This window comes from Monocercomonoides exilis (assembly GCF_001643675.1).
Source record: "Monocercomonoides exilis strain PA203 chromosome Unknown scaffold11-1913109, whole genome shotgun sequence".
NCBI classification, from domain to species: Eukaryota; Preaxostyla; order Oxymonadida; family Polymastigidae; genus Monocercomonoides; species Monocercomonoides exilis.
In genome coordinates this window covers 1,752,208-1,769,224 of record NW_027150556.1, presented here as the reverse complement: position 1 = coordinate 1,769,224, position 17,017 = coordinate 1,752,208, and the positions used below count along the sequence as shown (strand labels likewise).

General features: G+C 41.4%; 3 protein-coding genes across 3 annotated transcripts; 2 read left to right on the top strand and 1 right to left on the bottom strand.

The window, feature by feature from the left end:
- Window positions 1–37: 37 nt before the first annotated feature.
- MONOS_235 (putative Nucleolar protein 10) lies at window positions 38–3,301 on the top strand (the record flags this gene model as incomplete). The annotated part of the gene is made up of 4 exons (XM_067872265.1): window positions 38–74; window positions 122–214; window positions 310–401; window positions 472–3,301. The coding sequence occupies 4 exons, from the start codon at window positions 38–40 to the stop codon at window positions 3,175–3,177; spliced, it is 2,928 nt and encodes a 975-aa protein (XP_067731768.1). The 3' UTR covers window positions 3,178–3,301.
- Window positions 3,293–10,728, bottom strand: MONOS_236 (uncharacterized protein). Its single transcript, XM_067872276.1, has 8 exons — window positions 10,651–10,728; window positions 10,480–10,559; window positions 10,326–10,415; window positions 10,181–10,259; window positions 9,964–10,120; window positions 4,836–9,888; window positions 3,559–4,639; window positions 3,293–3,473 (listed from the first exon to the last, which is right to left on the bottom strand). Exons 1-8 carry the CDS (start codon window positions 10,667–10,669, stop codon window positions 3,388–3,390), a joined length of 6,645 nt encoding a protein of 2,214 aa, XP_067731767.1. The 5' UTR covers window positions 10,670–10,728; the 3' UTR covers window positions 3,293–3,387.
- Window positions 10,729–13,327: 2,599 nt separating this feature from the next.
- On the top strand, window positions 13,328–16,910 carry MONOS_237 (uncharacterized protein; the record flags this gene model as incomplete). The annotated part of the gene is made up of 1 exon (XM_067872286.1): window positions 13,328–16,910. One exon carries the CDS (start codon window positions 13,328–13,330, stop codon window positions 16,898–16,900), a length of 3,573 nt encoding a protein of 1,190 aa, XP_067731766.1. The 3' UTR covers window positions 16,901–16,910.
- Between the last annotated feature and the right edge of the window lie 107 nt (window positions 16,911–17,017).

Sequence of the window (17,017 nt, the reverse complement as noted above, 5' to 3'; positions counted from 1 at the left end):
ATAACGAACAAAAGATCATTCCAGAATAAAAGTCGTTATGGCGTCAAAGGTGTTCAACTTAACAGCTGGAACTAGTATGGATATCTTTTTATTAATTATCCTGAGTTCAATACTTTTGTAGATAGCGGAGTAGAGCTTATTCAGGACCTGAAATTTGCTGTTTCCACAAATCACGTGAAATACTCTCGAGATGGACGATTTATTGTAGCTTCAGGTTTGAACTTGTTTATACTTATATGTGCAATGATATTGTTATACCTATATAAATTTAACTTTTGTTCATTTTGCTCAAATTTTGAATGAATAAAGGCGGTTATCCACCTGTTATTCGTTGTTATGACCTTGCTCAAATGTCATTGAAATTTGAAAGAAGAATAAACTCTGATATAGTCCAATTTCAGGTTACAATTTTAGCTCGATATATTTTCATCTTTTCATATTTTTTCAATTCACATTGAATTTTATTTTCAGATTCTTTCAGAAGATTTTTCGAAAATAGCCATTGCTGAAATTGATAGAACAATAGAGATGCATAATCAAGGAGGTTATTTCTTCAAATTGCGTGTTCCTCGAACTCCACGAGACATGCTTTATTTGTCATACACATGCGATCTTATGGTTGCGTCAAATTCAACAGATGTGTATAGATTAAATTTGTCACAAGGAAGATTTTTGGAACCACTTACCGTGGAGCCATTTTTAACTTCTGCAAATTGTGTTAAGAGCTCACCAGTTCATCCGCTTGTTGTTGTTGGAGGTGATACAGGAGCTATTGTTGCTTTTGATGTTCGCACAAGACGACCTGCTTCTGTGATTTCTGTTGGAGAAGGCAGAAAAGGAGTGCATTCGTTACGTTTTAGTCACGATGGATTTACTCTTGCTGCAGGAACAGGAGATGGAAAGATTTTGTTGTATGATCTGAGAGCTGCATCACCTTATTTAGAAAAGGATCATTTTACTGGAAATCCAGTTACGGACATTAAGTTCCACAATGGTTCTTTCCCATCCTCAGCATCTCGACCTTCTTCATTTTATGGCTCCACTTCACCATTCTCATCTTCCAAAGGCGACTTTTCTTCATCTTCTGCGCTGTCTCGTGAAACTGTAGTTATTTCTGTTGATTCATCAGCCGTGCGTTTGTGGTCTCCTCAGCAGGGAGCAACGTCTATCGGAACAATAGAGCCACCAGACGATGCAACCTCGTGCTGTGTGCGCGATGGAGACGGGATTGTGTTTGTTGCAGGGCGCTTTCAGAATGTGGGTGTTCATTATGCCCCTGTGCTGGGGATGGCTCCGTCCTGGTGCTATCATGTGGATGTGGTGGGGGCGACGCAGGCAGCTGCTCTTTTTGGGTCTGGCGAGAAGAGTGTGTTTGCAACAGCAAAGCGCAGCGAAGACGACGAAACGGTGCAGCTGAGAGATCTTGAGGCTGAAACAGTCGGTTTGACTTCTCTCACTTCTGGTGTTGCTCCTTCTGGTGCTAATGCAAATACTGCATCACTTTCAGCTTCTTCAGCATCGTCATTTTCTGATTTCCGATTCATCACACGCGACGAGCTAATAAGACTCGGTTTTTCTGCGCTGCTGTCTTCTCCGTTGCTCCGGCCATATCTCAACGGCTTTTTTGTGTCTCCGTCGTTATATTCGCAGATTGCGCGGGCAGAAGAGAAAGAGAAAGCAGCGCTGGCTGCACAGAAGATGGAGACACCAGAATGGAACGAGATGGAAGAAGAGCGCGCAAAGAGGAGGGCAGGCGAGGTCGATTCGAGAATATCCAAAGTACACAAAATACGCAAAGTGAACGAGAATTTTGAGGAACAGTTGAAAATGGAGAAGGAGAAAGAAATGGAGAGGCTGTTGCAAAAGGAAAGAGAGAAGGAGAAGAAGAGAAAGTTGAAGAAAGAGAAAGAGTTGAAGAAAGGGCGAGGCGATGATGATGAAAGCGAAGAAGAGGAAGACGACGACGATGCAAACAGCGATGAATATGATTTGTCGTCAAAGAAAGACAAAAAAAGCGCAGTTTCTCTTCTTTCAGACGATCGTTTCAGCGCCATTTTTTCGGATCCTCGTTTTCAGATCAACGAATCCAATGAAGAATATGCGAAGCTTGGAACGAAAATAAAGAAGTTGAAGGACTCTGCATTGAGCTCAAAAAGAATGAAGCTTGAAGAAGATGAGGAGGAAGAGGGAAAAGACGATGAGGATGAGGATGAAGATGAAGAAGAGGAGGAGCTGGATGAAGAGGAAGAAATCGATCAAGAAGACGAGGATGAACTTGATGTGAGCCCATTGGGTGAAGACGAAGATGAAATGGATAGCGATGATATGCGAGATATTGATTCAGATGAATTAGAAGAAGAGGCAGAGGAAGCCGATGAAGAAGAGGATAGTGATGCTGGATGGGAAATCGAGGCAATAGAGGAAATAACAAACGATGAAGAAGATGAAGAAGAGAATGACAAGATGGATAATGAACAGCCATCATCATCTGGAAGCAAGAAAAAGGAAGAAAAGAAAAAGCAAAAAAAAGCAGGCAAGAAACGTGATGATGACGATGATGTTGTGATGATGAGTGGGCATCAGCTCTTTCTGCAGGACACACTCGCTTCTGCTGTGCCTGATCGCTCGCAGCTGTCGTCTGCCCTTCGAAGAGAGAAGAAAATGACACTCGAAGAAAGACTGAAGGCAAAGAGCTTGAAGCAGAAGAAGCACTCTGCGAAAGAAGAGGATGAGGAAGAAGAAGAGGATGATGATGATGATATGCTGCAAAAGGGAGGGAAAGAGCAATTGTGGAGGAAGCGTGTGAGGGGAGCAGACAACGGAAGGTCAACGAAAGAAGAGCGACTGAAGAAGACACGAACAGATCTTCCTTGGCTGAAAGGCACAGCAACCGCTCCGAAAGAGAAAAAGGAGAAGAAGAAGAGCGAAAAAGAGGATGACTACTTTGCAAACATCAAAGAAACTGAGTTTACTGTTGATTCAGACGATGAAAGTGAGGATGAAGGCGAATCAGGAAGGAAAGGAAAAGACTTTCTGGGTGGGAAGAAGAAAAGCAAGAGAGACGAGAGAAACAAAAGAGAGGAGAAGATTAATTCAATGAGAGAGAGAAGAGGCATTGCGCCGCTTCATCTTCCACGGAAACCGGAACTTGGGCCAATCAGACACAAAAGGAGATGAGAACAGAATGAGAAGGAGTATTATAAACATTTGCATTCACTTCACATAAACACATCTTTTTTTAAAAACACATTTGCTCTGTTTCACTTCACTTTCTCCACTTAAAACACAAAAGTTCGTTTTATTCTGTATTTTTATATAGACATTAACAATTGTGTATGTGAGATGCGTATGTAAAATAAAATAGAGAAATGAAATAACAAAAATAAATTATGCTTCTGCTTCGTTAACAGGCTCAAAAATCGCCATAATCTGCTTTGCTTCAACAGTTCGTCCAATCTGCAAAAGACAATGAGCTGTTCATAAATAAAAAGAAAAGAAACACATTTTAAAAAAGAAATAAAAAAATATTTTTTAAAATAAATAAACATCAACACAAACCCATTTGCTGCAGTGAGTGATTTCTTTCTGAGACATCATCATTTCCAACAGCAGACGTGAGTGCCTCAACAACTGCCCTGTATTCTCCAATGGCTGTCTCCCAGTCTGACTTCGCTGCAAGAATGTCCCCATACAGTCTGTGCAGCCGGGGCAGTGTGAGCACAGAAACAGGCACAGACCCCGGGGCAGCTGCTGCCAGCGCTGCAAAATCGAGCTGCTGTTCATTTGACAGGTCTTCTCCTTCGACTCCTCCTCCGCCACCTGCGCCTTCGCTCATCCGCTGCTGCATCTGCTGCTCCATCCACACAATCTTCGCTTCTTCTCCGATGCGGATGCCCCGCAGACACGCCTTCTCTGCCAGGCGCAGCTGAGAGTGGGTGAGGAAGTTCGATGAGATCTCGCCAAGAAGAGGTGTGTTGCTCAGATTGCATTTCAGCGCCATGTCGAAGCAGAAACGCGCCTCGTCCTCGCGCGTGTTGTCCTCCTTCTGTGCTGCTTTCGCCTTCTGCATCTCTTTCATCCCACCTGATGTCGTTGTGTCTGCAGCTGTCTCTATCTGCGCTGAGAGGAGGCAGAGCACAGTGAGATAGCCCCAGTCATCAGCGTTGTATGGATTGAGCAGGTTGGACGAAGACAGACAGAGTTCAGTGATTGTCAGAAGAGATTGCATCGACTCTGCAGCCTTCGCAGCATCTGCAACTGGGTCTGTCTTTGCCAGTGAAGAGCCATTGGATGATTGGCCGTTTTGAGAAGAAGAAGAAGAAGAGGATGATGATGATGAGCCAGATAGGATGGGCGATTGAGACATCGCCTTGATCAGAATACGCAGTGCTGCTACGCCTGCCCCAAGAAATGCTGCAGCGGTGTTGGCAACGAGGGCAGAGCGCAGAAATGACTGGAAAGACAGAGAAAAGGAGAAGCGTGTCATGAACACGTAGCCCAAGCGGAGGAAGAGGGAGGCGTCGGCTGAAGCATAAGTCAGAGACATGGGATCAGACGACGAATAGCGCTGCATGTTGGTGGGAGTGGCAGGCAAAGACATGGCAGACAGATAGCACTGGAGACACTCTTCATAGCGATCCTGAGAGAAATAATACAAATTTTGTGTGGTTTGACAATAGAAAATGAATGAACGAATGAAAATAGAATGGAAATGAGAATGTGAATAATTAAAATTCAAATAAAGAAATTGTGAATGAAATGTAAATGAAAAATGATTGGAAATTCAATTTTAATCTGCTTTTTTGAAAGGAATAAAAATGCTGCTATTTGCACACCTGATAATAGAAGTAATGTCCCATCCAGCGCCAAATGTCAGCAGAAGACGGAATTGTAAACAGAAGAAAAGAGAGGAAGCTTGGCGAAGAAGAAAGCAGACGATCGACTTTCTCAGCAGTAGAAGAGAAGAAGATGGAGGGTGTCACATCAGAACGGATAAGGTTCATTCGAGCGATGCAAAGGAGAGACCGGGCAGGGGATGTTTGGAGGATGAGTGGGAGGGAAGAAGAAGGGGAAGATGCAGAGACAACAGGATATTGTGGAGCAAGGGTGGGAAGAGGAGGGTAGGAAGACGGGATTTGAGGAAGGGTGTATTGGGCGATGTCCTGGAAGAAGAGGCTGCAGGCGAGGTTGAGTGTGCCGCAGTGGCAGAGGAGGAAGTAGGCAGAGTCGAAGAGGAGAGAAGAAGGGGTGAAGAGGAGAGTGGAGGGGGAGTAGGCAAAGAGAGGGACACACGAGAAGAAGGAGGAGGAGCATGGCGGAGCAATGAGCGGGAAGGGAGAGGGCGGAAGTGTAACTGATGGAGACGATGAATTGAATACATCTGCGAGGATTTTGAGAGAAAGAGAAGAAGGAAATACAACCTCCTGTGCGGAAGAAGGAGAAGCACATGTTGTAATTGCTGATTGTTTAGCATTCCGCTGTGAAAACTTTGGATAAACTGCAGCTGCAATTGAATGTGCTTTTGAGAAGGCCTGTTTCGACAGCGAAGGAAGCTGGGCATTGAGCAGATTGACTCCCAGCAGAATCCACGGGAGAGGATGCTGATTGGCTGGCTGGGTAGACAGAAGAGAAGCTGAGTCATTCTTCGAAGGTGTCAGCAGATGGATGGCCAGCAGAAGGAGCAGCCTGCCATCCAATGAGCCAGGAACAATCGACTCGGTGGTGGCGCCGAGCGCCAAAAGCGACGTGAAGAAAAGCGGAGGCAGCGCCGATGCCTCTTTGAACGAAGAGGGAAGGAAGGAGAGGATTGGAGACTCTCCTTCGCCTGGTTTTGTCCCTTTCTCCATGGCCTCCTTCCACAAAATGACCAGAATGGCATCAGAGAAGGCAATCTGCGCATCGTAATACTCTCCCATCATCGCTGAGATCACCCCAAACGTATGAAACACCTGCGGATCGATCGAACTCAGCATCTCTGTTATCTCCCGTGAATGCGGTTTAGACGAAGGTGAGCTGCTTTGCTGCCTCTCATTCTCCTGCTCTCTGATTTGATGCATCTGCCTGCGCTTCGCTGAAACTGGGCGTGATGGAGGCTTTGTGGTGGGCAAGCCAGCAGAAGACGGGTTGGCTGTGAGCTGAACAGCACTCCCTGAATTGGCAATGGAGCTGGAACGGGAGTGAGCTGGTGTTGGAGAGTCCCTCTTCTGCCTCTTCATGTTCTGTGCTCCTCCAATCTGCCCACGCTGCTCTCTTCTTGCCTCTTCCTCCTTCACTCTCTCTCTCTCATTCGCAGCAATCTCCTCGTTCTCCTTCCTTCTTTTTATGTCTTCCCTCAGCCACCCCCACAGCGGATCCTTCTCAAACGCCTCTTCCTCCTTCATCTTCGACACCACCTCTCTGATCTTCTTCTCCATCCTCCGCTTCTTCTCTCCCCACGCTGCACGGCACGACCGCATGTCCTGGTTGGCCTCTGCTTCTCTCACAGATGCGTCTAAATGCCCATCACTCAGCGTCTCCTGCTGTGAGTGCAATGCTTCTGGAAGGGGAGGGTGCGAAAAGAGGGCAGAAAGCAGGGTGTGTGCAGATGAGAGGGACGCGTCATACAAACCAGACGCTGTCTGCAGCGTGAGTGAAAGCGGCGACGAAAGCGAATTCGAGCGGAAGGAGGTTGGCGAGTATTGTGATTTGGATGTCTGCTTCTGCGATGCAAAGCCTGCCTGCGACGAAGATGGGGAGCGAGGCGTCGTCCACGGCGAGTTCTGTCCGTCGCTGCCTTTGTGCTCGCCCTTCCGGTTGTCCTTGCTCTTCTCCTGCTTCTCCTTCTCCAGCTCCTCTTTGATCTCCTTCAGAATCGCCTGCCCGAGCGACTCCTTCATCACAGCAGACAGCCCACTCTGACTCAGCTGCGCTTTTATCTTCGCCATGTCGCCTGCACTCAGCACGAAGGACACATCACTCGCCTGCCCTTCTCCTCCAACTCCTGTTCCTCCTCCACTGGCATTCGTGTTAGCATTGCTTGTGGATCCTCTTTTGCTGCCAGACAGAGGCCGCCCACTAACACCTGCACTGAGCGGTTTTCTGATATCGTCGTATCTCTTCTCTTTGGCATTCTCTTCTCTTCCCTTTCGAGCAACTTCATCAGCAGCATCGATGATGGCTGACAGGATCGTCTTTATCGATGCAGAAAACGAGGGAGGAGGAGAACGAGGACGATGTTCATCAGAAGAAGAAGATGATGCTGAGGAAGGAATAATCGAAAATGTCGCTGCAAAAGGCGATGTTGGTTCTTCCAGTCGCTTTTTGAGGGCAGTCAAAAGAGAATTGCTGAGCACATTGAAGTTGGCTTCGTCTGCTGCATCTGAAGATGATCGAGGCATCAGAGCAAGACCATCTCCAGATAAAGCAGAAGAAGCAGAAGAGGAAGAGGAAGAAGGAGGTAGTCCTCCTCCGACTGCATAGACAGAGGCAGTGATTGGAGGGTCGAGTTCTCGGATGCTCATAATAGTCTGTCTGATGACTGGATTCGGTGCAACAAGCGGGGCAGACAGCGAAATGACGACAATTGCGTATGTCTGTGCCTTTGTGAAGGGAGAGGGTCCGTCCAATTTGTCGTCTATCACAGCAACTGCAGTCTGCGCCCCTCCTTTCCCTTTCTCCTTCTCTCCTCCTTTCGCTCCCTTTGCGCCTTCTCTGCCTTCGATGCTGACTGACTGGCTGACAGACACATCATACTGTGCTTCCGCTGGCTGTGGGGCATACAACTCCACAATTGGCACACGCAGCACAACAGAAGTGCAGCCAGGCGATGCCAATTCAGACAACGGAATTGCACCAAAGCCAAATGAAGATGGTGATTTCTCAGCCTGCGATGGCTCAGCTGAAGAAGAAGAAGATGATGATGATGATGATGATGATTGTTGTTGTTGTTGTTCTGGAGTCACTCTCTCCAGAATGAGAGGCAGGCAATGTGGAGGCACATTTGGCAGCCTTCCTTTGCCTTCGACGAGCGAAAGAGGATGTTCGGTGTCTCTGCTGATTGCACACGGCGTCTGAAGGGGAAGATTGTTTCCTGCTTCGTCGAGTCCTTTGAGAGCAGCGTGGTAGAGCCGGTGGACAGAAGACGGGAAGAGCAGGCGCTGATAGACAGAAGGGCGGGTGAGGGAGAGATCAGCAGTGTCAGATGAGAATGATGGAGGAAGAGTGAGAATCTCCTGTGCAGACACATCCAGCTCCTGAGCAGAAGTGCTGCTGATGCCAACAAACTGAGGCGGAGGAGACGGAACAGAAGGAGAAGAGGAAGAAGAGAGGAGAGAGGGAAGTGTGTGCTGAGGGGATATCGAAGTGGCAGCAGACAGATCAGGATAAGACGAGGCATCGAGAAGAGGATGGCGAACAGGATCAGCCGAAAAGGCAGGCGGAAGAGCAGCGCCAGGCAGCAGATGGGGTGCTGGAGGCTGCGTTGGGTCTCCTGCAGAAGAAGAAGAAGAAGAGGCATCTGAACTCTTTTTGGTGTCTTTGCCTGTCTCTTTTGTGTGTGGCTGGGTCTTTGTGATGTCTGCAGTGGCTGTCACAGATGTGTTCCTGGCGATGATCCACGGGTTGTTCATGGCGTTGAGGCAGAAGGAGAGTGGTGTGGAGAAGGTGCCTGTGGAAGGAGGAGGAAGTGACGTGAATTGGGTGAGAAGCGGTTGCGATGTGCATTTGAAGGAGGAAAGCGGGTGAGGATTTGGATGAACTGGTTGGCCGTCGAGAATGCTGCGGGCAGCACCGAGTGAGTCATCTGGAGTCAACGGAACATTCGTCGAAGAAGAAGATGATGATGATGATGAAGCATAAAGTGGTTGTGGTATTGAAGGATCGTTGATTGGAGAGGAGTTGAGTGTGCCTGTGCCAGCTGCTGAGCCGACAGCGCCTGGAGTGACTGAAGGAGTGATTGATGGAGACGGGATGGTCGATGAGGCTGTGGATGACCCTTCTTCTTCTGCATTGAATGTGACAAGCGCAGACGAAAGAGGAGTGGGGAAGCAGAGGCGTGGCTTGGTTGTTTCGGCAGAAGATAAAAGAGCGCTCTTCAAAGTGGATGTGAGTGAAACGTCTGGCGGGCGGAAGGCAGGCGATGCAGCTGGAGGGGCTGCGATTTTTCCGAATGGCACAACAAGTGCAGGCATTGGAGAAGGTGTGTTCTGTGTGTCTTCGTCTTCCTTCTCCACTTCTGCGAGATATTCCTGGTCGTACTCAAACATCGCATCCAACACTGCCTCTTCTTTCTGCTGCTGGCTGAGTGGAATCTCTTCGCTCTTCCTCTTCTTCATCTTCGCCAGCTGCAGCCGCTCTGCCTCATCCTGCTCGTCTTCGTCCTCCAACATCCCCGGTTCATCCTCGTCGTCGCTTCCCCTCTCCTTCTGCTGTGGCGAATGAGCATATCGCGACACAGCTGATTTGGGACGTTTGTTGGAGGGGTCAGAATCTTGTGTTGAGAAGTGAGGTTCCTTGAAAGACGAAGAAGTCAGCGCAGTTTGACGCAGAAATGGCATCCCAACAGCCACGTTGAATGAGCACGGCTGTGAGGAAAATGGATCGTTTGCTTGTGCAAGTGCAGAAGATGATGATGATGATGATGATGATGATGGATATACAGCAGAAATTTGTGCCTGTCTTTCCCAAGATGGAGGAAGAGAGCACACTCCAAGTAGTGAAACAGACAATGAACGGCAGTGAGGTGCAAATCTCATTATTGAGGAAAGTGGGGAAGACAATGTCAGCGATACAGACAATGCAGGCATTACTGCGTTTTGTGCTGCCGTTGTTGAATCACCTCCTTTTTTTGTGTCTTTACTGCCTGTGGTCTGTTTTGCTGTCTCATTTTGCGTAACAAGTTGAAATTGAAGTCTTTTAACATAAACAAATTAACAAAATATACATATAATTCACGTGAAATTTAAAATTTACGTCAAAACTTCAAACCTAGGATGATGAATTGTTGTTAAATTGGGATTTAAAATGAAGTCACGAAGAAAAAACTCTGCAGTTCCAACAAGTTTTTTTTGAATTTCCACTTGTGGAGGAGGGTGTGGCTGACCTGCAGAAGTTGAAGTTTCTTTTCCTGTTTTTCTTTCTGGCACTAAAAAAATATAAAATGAAAAATTGGAAATTTTGGTTTTTGAAGTATTTTTATGCAAACCTTTCTTGGCAATTGGAATTTCAACAAATTCGTACAAGCAAAGAGAGAGGGAAGCAAAGGCAAGAGAATTTATGAAATTCTGTAAAAAATTAAAAGGTATAAATAAAAAATAAAATTTAAAAAAAAGATAAAATTGATTATAAACTTCATCAATTGCAAATTTTCCTAAAGTTTCATCATAGCTGAAAAAAAGTCGCTGTTGTTCTTCGACTGTAACTGATGATGCTGCTGGTGTCTGAAGAATAACAAAATGAAATCCAAATTTCAAAATTCTGATAAGTTCAAAAAGAAAAGCAAACTTCTCCTTCCAAATCTAATAAATTAAATCCAATAGATGCTTTTTGATATACTTTCCCTGTAAGTTCTCCAAAAGAAAGGTCTTGATGTTAAAAATAAAAAAATTTTCATTTTGTATAACAAATGGTAAAAAACAAAATAATTGTAATTTTAATTATTTCTCTAAAACAAACTAATTGAAAGTGCTTCCATAGTAGTTGTGAAGTGAAATTATATATTGATATTTCAGGGAATTTCTCTCAAACAATTTTGATCTATTTCATATTTTATATTGAACCGTTAATTATCTCATAAAACACTAAAAGAAAAAGCAGTTAATGATATCAATATAGTCAATGTCAGATAAGAAATAGATTTTTTTATATTTGCACATAGACGCATAATAAGGATATAAATAATTTTTTTCACCAGTTGAAAAATCAATATTTTACGATTTCATAAATTGTTAGTTGCATCAATCAAAATGAAAATTCAAAAAAACTTTCCAACAATTTTTGAATTCGCGTGGGAAATATAAATTTTTTTTGCAAAAAGTTTTGTAATATTTAAGCCAAACGCTTTCATTGAAAATTTTTCATCCTTTGTGAAAATGCTGAAATATTTCAAAAAGAAATTATTCATGCATTATGTGAATGACGATAGGATAATAATACAAACAATGGCAGGGAATTTAAATGATTAACAAATTTATCTTTGAGCAAAAACTTTATTAAACTATCAACAAAATCAAAATAACAAGATTTTTAAGTTTAAAATGTTGTCATCTTTGATAAAACAAAGTTATGTTTGATAACTCATTTAATATGAATTTGCTAAATTTTTTCCTTTTTTTCTTTTTTTTTAGTAAAAAAATGTTCGTTCATTTGAAAAAACATTTTTTCAGAGAAATTTCCTGAAGCGTTTTGCTTTGTCCGATATTGTTTGAAATATTAACCTTTCCATTTTTTTCCAACAAGCAATTTAGACAAAATGATTTGAAAGCATGAATATAGCATTTTTTCCATAGAAACTAAAGAAAACAGTTATGTGGTGAGTTTATTAAACTTTTGTTAATCTTTCTCTTAAATGAGAAACTGTTAAAATTTATGTGACAATTCAAGTTCAATGAACTTCAAACCAGACTTACCCTCATCAAGATTTGCAAAACAATCAGTAATTGAATCCGATTGTGATTATGTGTGTGAGAATGCAGACTTTCAAGCTTTTTTTTTTTTTTTCGCAAAAATCCCTGAAAAACTGTTGAACTCATCATCTAACAAAATTTTCTCAGATAGGAAAATAAATTATATTTTCAAATCTGCCCTAATGTGTCGTTGATGAAATAGCATGATGTTTTATGACCTCAAACGTATTTCAATATATGAACCAATTTTTATTATGTTTTTTCACCACAAATATTAAATCTTAATTGTGTTTATTTTTTATGAAAATTCTAGAAGTTCAAAATTTTGTTCTGTATTCTTTATCGATGCAAACAATAAAATTATTAATATGGAGCAAATTTGTTGTATAAATGAAAATAGCTTCATTTTGTCCTGAACATTTTCTGCAATCATTTTATGATTAGTCTTTCATTTTCATATAAAAAAATATGGAAATTTTTTGAAAAAAATTATTGAAAGAATTGAGTGGAACAAAACACAAAAAGTTAAATGTTTTGCACATATTTTATTGACAAAAAAAGTATTTTTGGTTGAATATTTTTTTCCAAAATTCTTCATGAATTTTTATTTTTCACAGGAAAAAACAGAATTTTGTGTTAAATCATTTCATTTCGACGTGCAGTTTGTACAAAAAATACCGGACTAGATTAATTTCTTAATAACTGCTTGAGGAATAATTTTGTCAATTTTCCAAATTATATATCTCATAAATACAAACTCATTTGATGAACATAATTTTCAAAGCAGCTTCATTTGTGCTCAGAAAAATTTAATATCTAAATTTTGGGGAAACTCAAAATCCTATTTCTCCGAGATTTCAATCATCATTTTTTTCCGAGCACAAATGAAGCTGATTTGAAAATTTTGTATATCAAATGAGTTTAAATTAATGAGATGTGTTTTGAGGATAATTGACAAAATTATTCCTCTCGCGGTTATTGTGAAATCGACCTTGTCCGGTATTTTGTGCGATGTCCGGTATTTTATGCGATATCTGTAAAATATTTTGAAAAACATGAATGTGATCTTCTATTTCACAGATGAACAATATACACTTTTGTGAATTTTTGTTTGAAAGTTTAACATTAACATAACAATTTCAAATTCATCATCCAACTCACATGACCCAAATTAAAAAATATAATGTCTCGAATATGAATTATTATTATTCTGACCTTTGGAAATTAATTTTCCATGGAAAACTTGGGAAACTTCAAAAAACATGATTTCATAAGGTTTGTAATTAATATTTAAAAAACAAAAGAGCTTATTATCATTTATTTTGACAAAACAAAGATCCATTTCAATTGTTCCTTCAACAACTTTGTCAGAAACAAATGCACATGATGAAAAAAATTATGAAAAAGTTATGTTGGAAATCAAAACAAGTTGCGAAGAATTGGAAAAGGATGAAGAAAAGGAAACAAATTTGTTGCGCAGAGAACAATCAAAAGAAAAATTTCAAAGCACAAGAAATTCAACTAAAACAATAAGGGACACACAAGAATTTTTAAATAATACATTTGAGAATGATATTCAGTTGCATTTTCAAAAGTTATTTAGTCCGGAAAGAATAAAAATTGCTGAAATTATAAGAAGAAAGATAAGTTGCTCTCTGAGAGAATCTTCACGTGGATATTTTCATTCTTGCCAGCTCTATGGCTCGACGCGAAATTCTATCACTTCCATGAATAGCGATGTTGATCTGACAGCAATCGCAAAAGATGATTACGAAAAACTTTCAACAGTAACTCGTAAACTGTTTTCATCTGATCCATATCAGTCCATTTCGTTAATAAATTGTAGAACAGCATGCCGCTTTGATGCAGTTACTCCACTTAATAAAATGAACGATAATTCAGATAAGATTGCTGAAAATTATTCAGTTCATCAATCGTCAAATCAATGTTCAACAACAAAAGTTTATTCCATTAAATCATTAGAAAAATGCATTAGAAAAACGGATTTTTTTGTTAGTAATGTAATTAAAAGGGCTCGAGTTCCACTTGTGAAATTTGGAGTTCTGTTTGACGCCGCAGCACAAAGAATTGTGCCTTTGAAAAAATATCAGCTCAGGGTACTGGCAACATTGAATTTCACTCCTGCTGAGAATATACACATCGAAGACTTACCATCTTTCATTACACGTTACCACATGCCTCAAAACAATAAAAATAAATTGGAAATTTCAATCGAAGGTCGGCCGTTATTGAATTGTGACATGTGCATTGGACACATAAAAGGCATTCTAAACTCTTCGATGATACGGCTTTATTGCATGATGGATGTTCGTGTGCAGCAATTGTCTGTTCTTGTGAAGGAATGGGCAAAAGCTCGAAACATCTGCGATGCCTCTGCAGGTTCTCTCTCCAGCTATGGATGGACGCTTCTTGTGCTGACTTTCCTGATGGAGCGCCAGCCGCCTGTGATTGCGTCACTGCAAGACAAAGCATACCTTTATGAGTCTGGTTGGAGAGAACCAGAAAAAGACGATGATAAATCTTCTGAAGAAAGAGAGAAGGGTGAAAGTGTTGGAGAAGAAAGGCGAACATGTTGCGATAGCGTGGTTGACGAAGAAATTGAAGGTGAACTAATGCGCTTCAGCATCGATGTTGGTGCATGGCACAATTTGGAGCGAAGAAAGAGAATTTTGGATGCCATCCGCGAGCGAAACAGAAAATCAAAAGAAAATTTTGATTTGACAAAAGAGAATATGTCTCAGCCGAACTGTTTGTTTGCAATGATCAAAAAAAGCAAGAAAACAAAGAAAAACAAGAAATTTGGACCTAAATCCGAATCCCAGTCGAACAAAACGCTCAACTGTTCTGCCACTCCCTCAGATCAAAAGGGTAATAAGGATAATTCAAATGGATATTTGTCGTTCTTCAGAAAAGCGCTTGATTCATTTCGGGAGCAGGCTTCGTCTTTCTTTTCACCATTCAGTTGGCATTCTCGCTCAGATTTGCTTCCTGTGAGCCCTTCGCAATCCGTCCAGCCACAGCCTCTTTCTTCAGAACCACTTCCACAACCAGATGTTTGCCAAAAGCCACAATCACCTCAGCAAATAGAGCCACTTTCAACCACAACTACAGTTTCAGAACACAAATCACCACCACCACCACCACCACCACTATCATCATCATCATCATCTTCTTCTTCTTCAACAACAACAACATCCTCCTCCTCCTCCTCCTCCTCCTCCTCCTCCTCCTCCTCCTCCTCATCATCATCATCATCATCTAAAAGTTCAATGCAACAGACAGAACACACCAATGATCTTGAAGATAACAAATGCATTTGCAATCCAACATCTTTATCTTCAGTTTCAGCTCTTCAAAAACAAACATCTTCTTCTGAAGAGAAGTCTTCTTTTTCTGAATCGAAATCATTTCCTCAATATTTTGTTGATGGAAGGTTAACATCTGCTTCTGCTTCAGCTTCAGCTTCTGGTACTTCTTCCTCTATCTCTTCTGCATCAGCTTCAGCTTCTGCATCACCAACACCAACAGCATCATCGTCATCTCCTCCATCTTTTCCAAAGAATATTCTCCATCAGAATACTTTGACAGCTGAGGTGAGCTCTCCAAAACCAGCTTTTCAAACAGATCATAAAGAGCCATCGAAAACTGAACTTTCATTGACGCACCAGCCAATGCCAATGCCAATGCCAATGCCAATGCCACTGCTCTTATCAAACAGTGAAAATTCATCATCCACAGAAAAAGAAGTTAAAGCATCAAAAGCATCAAAAACAGGAAAAGCAAGAAAAACAATCAAAGCAGCAATAGAAATATCAACTGCATTGTCTTCTTCAGAATCTTCACAGACAACTTCAAAAAAGCGATCAAAGAAAGCAATTCCATCTTCGTCGTCTTCTGAAAAAAAGAGAAAGCAAAACGTCAACTCTGCTTCCAATGCTCATAAATCATACGACTCGAGATTTGTTTACATTCCTTCACGCAACAAGCAACCAGCAATGTCAAATTCATCATCCACAGAAATCCTTCCAAAGACATCTTCTTTTCCATCAACAGCATCTTCGTCTGATTCGACACATTTATTGGAAGCAACACCCTCTTCCTCACTTTCATCATCATTGTTACCCTCCTCTTCATCAAGAGAATATCCATCTTCAGCATCTTCAACATCTTCAACTGAAGCAAATGAAACAAAAAAGGAAAGGGAAAAAAGAAAAGTGAAGAAATTTGATTGGAAAGAGAGACATATCAATGCTGATCGGATAACAACAAAGAAGAAAGGCAATGTAAAAGCGAAAGAGCAACAGAACAGTGTTATTTGTCAACATGCTAAGAAAGCTGTCTTTTTGCCTTCTCATTCAAATACAATTGCTTCACTTCCTCTCTCTTCTTCTCTGCCTCAAATTTCACCTTCTCCTTCTCTTCCTCTCGTTCTTCCGGTCAGATTGCAACCGCATGCACCATCGCTCCTTTCACAATCAACAAACATGGCTTCCAAAGTTCATTCAAACACAAACACATCCTCATCTCTTTATCCTTCTTCTTCTTCTTCTTCTTCTTCTGCTTCTGCTTCAACAAGATCTTCATCTGTGAGGCATTCTTCCAAAATTTTATCAAAAAAGACAAGTTCTTCATTCTTGGAAAAAGCATCATATCCATCTTTTACTACAGAGCAAATTGAATCTTATCGATCATACATCAACACTGAATCTCTTTCTGAGCTTTTTTATGAGTTTTTCTTTTTTTATTCGCATGTTTTCCAGCCGTCGAAGCATGTGGTTGATCCTCGTGCAGGATGCGTGCATCACATCAGCGAATATCAATCATTTGTTTTTGACAGGAATAAATTGAGTCAGATGCCAAGTGATTTGCACGAGGAAACAGAATCGCTTGTTTCTGATGTGCACAATTCATCTGAAACACCTCCCATTCAAGATCCATTGAGATATGAAGTGCCATTTGTCATACAAGATCCATTCGAGTCTCATAAGAATGTTGGCGTGCCTAATCGAAAACCAAGTGAAATAATGCTTCACATGGAGAATACACTCAATGACATTCAATTGGGCATCCCATTTGAGAGTGTATTGAATAATCCAAAAAATATTTCCTCAGAAGAAATAAAAATGAGGATGAAAGAAGCAAAAAGCAAAGATCCAGATGCAAATGAGACATCATTACAACAACAGAACAACAACACAAAAAAAGAGGAAAGAAAACATTTCAAATTTTTAGAAAGCATTTTGAAGCATTTGTTTAACAACAAAAAACAAAATCTCTAAAACATACAAAGAATGAAACTTTTTTAATATTTTCTTTTTTAAAGACGTCTCGAAGTTTTATTGTGTTGATTTATTCTTTTTGAAAATAAAAGTTTAGGGTGATTTTTTTATCCGGAC

What these genes read in the sequence shown, in the direction of transcription:
- MONOS_236 (XM_067872276.1), bottom strand. An exon ending in TATTAGATTTGGAAGGAGAA is followed by an intron (nt 10,416 to 10,479) that starts GTTTGCTTTTCT and finishes GTTATTCTTCAG; the next exon opens with ACACCAGCAGCATCATCAGT. An exon ending in ACAACAATTCATCATCCTAG is followed by an intron (nt 9,889 to 9,963) that starts GTTTGAAGTTTT and finishes TTATGTTAAAAG; the next exon opens with ACTTCAATTTCAACTTGTTA.